The following is a 7628-nucleotide window of genomic DNA, read 5'->3' as shown; positions in this document are numbered from 1 at the left end:
AACCCTAATCCGCTATGGGTCTCCACGGTTTATGTACGTTTAGAAATCGTAGTGGGTTGCCACGGTTTACATAGAAATGGCATTTTGCACATGCAGGTAACAAGAAACAGTTTTGCACATTCAGGTAAATATTTTCTCCAATTTATTTATTTAAGTAACTTGCCCAAAAAAAAATTATTTTCTTTTTTTGTAAGATGCTAAAATAACACTCTCCTCTTCTCTATTTATAAAATGTATATTTTCATCTTTTATAATTTTTAAAAAACCTCTTTTTTAATCAATTTAAAATTTTTTGTGTTAACTAACATTAACTTTAATAAAATTTAATGACAAAAAAAAATTTGTTAAAGAGTATTTTTGTAAAAAATAATTTATTTTTTCTTAAAAAATGGATAAAATTAACATTAATTAATACAAAAAACTTAAAATGGATTAAAGAGGAGGTTTTTTATAAGTTATAAGGGAGGAGAATGTACATTTTACAAATAGAAATGAGAGAAGTGTCATTTTAACATTTCTCAAAAAAGAGAGTAGAAATTTTTCAAAAAAAATTGAGTGAAAAGAAAAAGAAATACGTGATAAACATTAAGCTAATTTAACTTTATTTATTTCAAAGAGTTCTTAAGACATTTGATCGATGAAGAACAAAAAATTGGTTAATTAAGTAAGTGGTTGCACTTTAGGCTACCTAATAATGCTAGAATTTAGGATTTATATATTAAAGAATGAAATGGGCAGCAAGCTTGATTTTTCTTAAGGGCTATTTGCTTTTTCAGATATGGAACACATGTATGTTTTGATCTGATCAAGTAATGTGTGTATATATGTATGAAGTAACACAGCAAACTTTTAATAATAAATGATAAATGTTTCTTAGTTACGTACATGGCTTTCTATTTTCTCTAACACAAGAGAAATTGAATTTAAAAACTTAGAGAAATAACAAATTAAAGGGACATACAAACATATACTAATTAATTAAGCATGTTATTTATTGGCAAGCTAATATGTACTTTGGTTTCTAACTTGTTCAACAAATTAAACAGTTGATGAACTAATTCGATTATAGGCAAACACATTCATGAACGAATGTCTAAATCCTAAGGCTGCCTACAGAAACACATAATCGTGTTTGACATAAGAAATATGGACAGAGACAATGGTTTAGAAATACTGTATTTTATATTCATCTTAACAGAAAGAATATAGAAATACTAACAAGAGATACAACTTATTTTTTATTTTTTTTTATTATTTTTATTAATTTTTTATGATTATATTTTTTATTATTATATTTTTAATCTCAAACTTAAAAAAAAATGAGAATAAGTTGAATTTTTATAATTTATTTTAGTTTTTTACCAAATAAAATACAAAAACACAAAAATTTGTGTCTCTATCTTTCAGTGTCTTATGTTATTCTATTCCTAATATTTTATCTTATCTTATTCTCGGAAACAAATCCAGCCTAAAGTAACTGTCATTTGACAAAAAAACAACAACATATATGGTGGTGCCGACTATATATATTGGTTTTCAAGAAAATAATCATTTTTCATTTTATTTTATTTTATTAACAAAGAAAGTCTAGCGTTCAGATTTGGTGATGAGTACAATTATTGTTGAAACCACAGCCCCAATTGGGTCTACAATATCATCATTGTTTCTTTGTCAAGCCAACCAACATACCAGTATTTCTTTATTACTATTCATATTCATATTTTTAATTTGTCATATAAAATAATCGTATTGAAAAATATCATGATAAAATAAATACAAAATAAACTTAAATACTATATGAATGTATAAGATCTTAACATATATTTTAGCGCTCTCAACTGGTGTGATCTAGTGTCTGCGTCTCCACGAAGTTCCTCCATGAAGAGCGACGTATGAGCCACGATGAGACTAGTGCCCCGTAAAAGACGCTCCACGTGTCCCTCATTGCGTAAAGTGAAATGTCTTTTTTCTCCTCCCCTCTCTCTCTCTATAAATTCACACACGCTTCTCTCACATTACGAAATAATAACTTCCGCTACTCTCACACTCTTCTTTTTTGTTAGTTACAAATTACAATGGCTCATTCTCTTGCATTGTTTTTTTCATTATTAATCTTCATTCTTTCAATCACTTCGGAAGCTGCACCTTCCATCGGAATCAACTATGGCAGGGTGGCTAATGATCTACCACCGCCTTCCAAGGTCGTGCAGCTTCTCAAGTCACAGGGAATAACACATGTCAAGCTCTACGACACCGACGCCACCGTCCTCTCCGCACTTTCCAACACCGGAATCAAGGTTGTTGTAGCCATGCCTAACGAGCTTCTCTCCTCCGCCGCCGGAGACCAGTCCTTCGCCGATAACTGGGTGAAGGCCAACATCTCAGCCTACCACCCCGCCACACAAATCGAAGCCATTGCCGTCGGAAACGAAGTCTTCGTGGACCCTAACAACACCACCAACTACCTCGTTCCCGCCATGAACAACGTCTACAACTCCCTCAAGAAACTCAACCTCCATAACGACATCAAAATCTCGTCCCCGATCGCACTCTCCGCTCTCTCCTCCTCATACCCTACCTCCTCCGGTTCGTTCAAATCAGACCTGGTCGAACCGGTCATCAAACCAATGCTCGAGTTTCTCAGAAAAACCGGATCCTACTTAATGGTGAACGCGTACCCTTTCTTCGCGTACGCTGCTAACAGCGATAAAATCAATCTCAGTTACGCGCTCTTCGAGAACAATCCAGGGGTGGTTGATTCCGGTAACGGTTTCAAGTATAACAGTTTGTTCGACGCGCAAGTCGATGCGGTGAATGCTGCCACGTCAGCACTCCAATACGGCGACATAAAGATTGTCGTTTCGGAAACGGGTTGGCCTTCCAAAGGGGATTCCAATGAGATTGGAGCGAGTGAGGCCAATGCGGCGTCGTATAACGGAAATCTCGTTAAGCGTGTTTTAAATGGGAGTGGGACCCCCTTAAGGCCCAATGACCCACTTAACGTTTTTCTATTCGCGCTTTTTAACGAGAACCAGAAGCCCGGGCCCACTTCCGAAAGGAATTACGGGCTTTTTTATCCAACCGAGCAGAAGGTTTATGATATTCCTCTTACCGTGGCGGAGGTGGCGGCGGCGCCATCGTCTGAGGTCGGGAAGAGCCAGGTGCCGACGAAGGGAGGCACGTGGTGTGTGGCGAACGGTGGTGCTGGGGCGGAGAAGCTTCAGGCGGCGCTTGATTATGCTTGTGGAGAGGGTGGTGCTGATTGCGCTCCGATTCAGAAGGGTGCCACGTGTTACGATCCTAACACGTTGGAGGCGCACGCTTCGTATGCTTTTAACAGTTACTATCAGAAGATGTCACGTGCCTCTGGCACGTGCAATTTTGGCGGTGCTGGTTATGTTGTTACCCAACCTCCTAGTAAGTGCTAAATTACCATGATCTTTGTTACGGCATGCATGTACTTGCTTCTTCATTTTTCACGTGTTCTAGTTAGAAAATAACTGAATTTGTTCATAGTGCATGGTTTATTGAAAATGTGTTTGTTTTGAATGTGTTGCAGGATTTGGGAAGTGTGAATTCCCCACTGGATACTGAAGACGAAGAATGGAGTTGGATTATTAGGTTAAGATTATTAGATTTAGATTTGTGTGGAGTATTATTATTATTTATTATTATTAGGCATTTTTTTTTGTAGGTCACTTGTTCTTTTCCACGGTAGCGTGGATTTTGGTGGCTTAGAAACTTGCGTTACTACTTTGATTGCTTTGTTATTTTTTCTTTGTATTTATGAATAAATATTCATGAGTAGTTCGGAGGATTATCTGTTTCGTTGACTCCATTATCATTTGTTTGTAATTATCTCCTATCTATATTTATTATTTAATTAATGGGATATCATAGAATACATTTCATTCAGTTTTTGTTCCTTCTACTTGTCCTACTCTTTTTTTATTAGAAGACGTTTACATTTTGTTGCAACTTGAAGTATAAGGCCTAATAGCCACACGTTAATATGAACATTAATACATAATCATGAATCATGTTTGATATTCGGAATTGAAAGACCCACTTGGTGGTTGATGCAATTTGAACATCCTCCATGTCTTTTTCGTTGTCCATTTCCTAGAAAATAAGAACGATCCAATCAAGGCAAAAATTGGAAAACCCTTTACCCCTATGATATCTTGGGGTGATTGAATAACAGGAATGCATTTGATATCACGCTTCTTCTTTCTTTCTCAGTATATAAACGATGCAAATCAGTTAGAATTTATTCACTCCTAAGTTTAGTCACGAAGATGTGCAGGGTTAGAATAGTTGATATGATAGGTTTTCATCTCATATATTTAAAATTTGATTAATTAAAAGATTGAAAGGTTATGTATGTAAACAGGAAATTATAAAGCTGAAAATCTATGAACCTCTATGCATTGTGGTTAATCCCATCGCCTGAATGTTGGCTACTTCCTACTTCTCAAACTTATCACAGTTTGTTTGGATTTGTGTGACACCGAGGGATGGATTTTGCCATTTTGGTATTAAAAAATGTTATGGTGAAACAGAAAATTAATAATTAAATTAGTTAATATGTATTTATATATTAATACATATGTATTTTATGGCTCATCCTTAAACGCTCCTTGCTGCTGCACACTTGTGTGAATTCGTAAATCTGAACTTTTCATTTATTATATTTTATTTGAATGGTCTAGATTTAAAAAGGTAACCTGTTAATCAGGTTAATCAATTTTTGATAAGTTTTAGATTTTTTTTGTAAGTCTCAGGTATTGGGCTGAAGTTCAAAATAAAAAAAATAGTATATAAATATTAAAAACAACATGTCTGTAAAAAAAATTATTGGACTTTAGAATTAAAATAAATAATATGTTGAGGATAATTTGAAATAAAAGATAATGGACTTGTTGTAACTGTTATGTATTTTGTGCTTTGATTGCGTTGTCATCTGAGAATCATGGCGCCTTCATGGAGACCGGTTCTTCTACAGAATCAGTTTTACGTTTGGAGTTAGCCAACCAGCAGCGGCGACAGACAGCGTCTTCCTTTTCTATGGCAGCAATTTTTCGGGCTTTGAAGGTCCATTTATGGTAGATGTGGAATGTGGTGGGTTCAAGAGCGTCAAAATATGTGGCTAGACAGAACAATAGTGGAAGCACCTGCTAGCAAACAAAACAGTGAAAATGCTTGAAGACATCACATCAACAATAACAGAATAACGGAGGAAGTCGATCAATTTTTTTTAGTACTTTTCTGGTGTAAAGATAGTCCTGTGTTTAAACGAGCGAATTAGTTTTTTTTTGTTAGTGCCGGTTTGTTTGTTCAGCCCATGACAAAAAAAATAACAATAATAAATAAATTTAATTTATCTAATTACTTTTAATAGCAGGTTAACTTTTAAAGAGTACTGCACTCCCTACTTTGCCTAGAGTGCACTAGCTTTCGCCGTATTTTATACCAATATTAATTTTGATGTATATCCAATATGATTGATTAGATTGAAAACAAATTAAATAACACATATATTTATATACAAATACAACTGATTTGAACCCCCGACACTTGTTTAAGTGGACGAGTGAGCTGACTACTCGACCAACCAAGTTGGTTTCTGGTTATCATTTTTATTTACCTAATATGTGGTTTTTCTCTTTTTGGAATTGGGGCCTTTAAACCCCTTTTACTCAATAAACCTGCTTTCTTTTTTCTTTTGGGTATTGCTAAGCTGTTTTCCTTTATCAGTAGAAACCCAACTACGTGGACCTAACGATCATAGAAATATGGATTAGATGAATATTGTATAATGGACTTAATGGGCCTCAGCCCGACTTGCAAATATTCTTATAATTTAAGATCTTATACCAAGTCCCAAAAAAAAAAAATCTTATACCGTGTAAATTCCAATATTCTCCCGTCCAACAAAAAAAAATCTAATATTCTACTGCAAGTTGGGCTGGAAGTGAGCCGAGTTGAGTCGAGTTAGACCAAGCTCAAGTTCGGCTCACAAAAATTAAGCTTGGCTCATGGCTCGGCTCACCGAAAGCTCACGAGCTGGCTCAAATTATAGAAACATAAATACGTAATTTATAATTCTATATCAATAAATTATAACTTATATATTTTAAAAAATATTTAAAAAGATCAATTTTATATATTTCTATCTATCAATAAATTATAAATTTTTTATTTATGTCCTACATCAAAATTATATGTAAAAAATAAATATAAAATTTTAAATACTTAAAATCATTAATATATATATAATTATATATTACTATTCCATATGTATATATATAATATTAAAAATATAGATTAAATGCATATAGAATATGTGTATATATATAATCGAGTCAGCTCACGAGCTAATGAGCTGAGTTTATCCAAGCTCAAGCTCGGCTCATTTAATTTATGAGCTCAATTCCAAACTCAAACTTGACTCACTAGCTCACGAGCTCAGCTTATCGAACTATTAACGAATCGAGTTCAAGCTAGCTCATGAGCTGACTTAACTCACTTCCAACCCTAACTGCAAGTTTCACAGCATTAAACAATATTTTGCTTCTTATTACTGTGATATGACATAATTACATTTCAGTTACCCTTTTAAGTAGAGTTCTCTTCAAAAATTAATCAAAGAGCTATGAAATCATAGCATACAAGTAATGAATTTAATTTGTATACATTATGAGCGCAATTTTTTTTTTACAATTAACCGTGTACTATTATATAAATAACTAATTTTTAAATCTACTATGTAAAATAATAATAATGAAGTTTATAGAGAAGTAATAGATTGAGTGCTTATTTTTTAGGTCCCTAGCTGGTTTACTATAGAAGTTGTTGGAATTTATAAACTTAGTTCAAGAAAGTTAATGAATGGAAACATATTATATAAAATTTTAAATGCAGTCTGCAAGGTTTCTATGTACAGCTGGAACAAGACAAATCCACTTGCTCTGATAGATAGAGTGGTTGGTTTGCCATATTTACTGATTCCAATTCAATCATATCCATTTCCTTTTCTATTTATTTCTCCAAAATATATATATTCTCTTTTCTTAAATTTCTAAACAAAAAAAAAAAAAGGAAAATGAAAAGAAGTTATTGGACAATTTGAAGAATGGTAAGCCATGACATGCTTAATTATGTGTACCAGTCAATTGGCAAAACAACTTGAACATATTATGATAATTGCAACTTTAATCATTTTGACCATTTTAATTTTACATATCAAATTTATAGATTTGAATATATATACTAACTATATAAATTTTTTCTGTTTCCACGGTATCCTCTAATTCGGCCGGCGAAGGACTAATTTGTTGCGGTATTGAACTCTATTTAAGAATTTGTCGATAACCAATAGATTACTGCATGCATAGCTAGGTTCAAGATTCGAACCTTCCGACCAGTGGCGGAGCTTGAAATAAAATTTTTAGGGGGACAGATAGAAGATAATTGTCAAGATGCTTTTGATAGGATCGGACCCCATTTACGATAAGCTCGTCTAACCTCATTTCTTTGATTTAGATGATATTGCCAAATTTTAAGCCGTTTTCCAGTGTCTTGTTCTAAAGAATTAAGGTCAAACTCATCAGATGCAACTCTTTGAA

The 7628-nt window shown here is 33.6% G+C and overlaps 1 protein-coding gene across 1 annotated transcript; it reads left to right on the top strand.

The window, feature by feature from the left end:
• On the top strand, positions 2010-3915 carry LOC107609449 (glucan endo-1,3-beta-glucosidase 7). The gene is made up of 2 exons (XM_016311433.2): positions 2010-3417; positions 3560-3915. The coding sequence occupies exons 1-2, from the start codon at positions 2076-2078 to the stop codon at positions 3592-3594; spliced, it is 1377 nt and encodes a 458-aa protein (XP_016166919.1). The 5' UTR covers positions 2010-2075; the 3' UTR covers positions 3595-3915.

The sequence above is a fragment of the Arachis ipaensis genome, chromosome B07 (genome assembly GCF_000816755.2).
Source record: "Arachis ipaensis cultivar K30076 chromosome B07, Araip1.1, whole genome shotgun sequence".
Classification (NCBI taxonomy): domain Eukaryota; kingdom Viridiplantae; phylum Streptophyta; class Magnoliopsida; order Fabales; family Fabaceae; genus Arachis; species Arachis ipaensis.
Note: the sequence above shows the minus strand (reverse complement) of the source record. Positions and strands in the feature narration are given on the sequence as shown.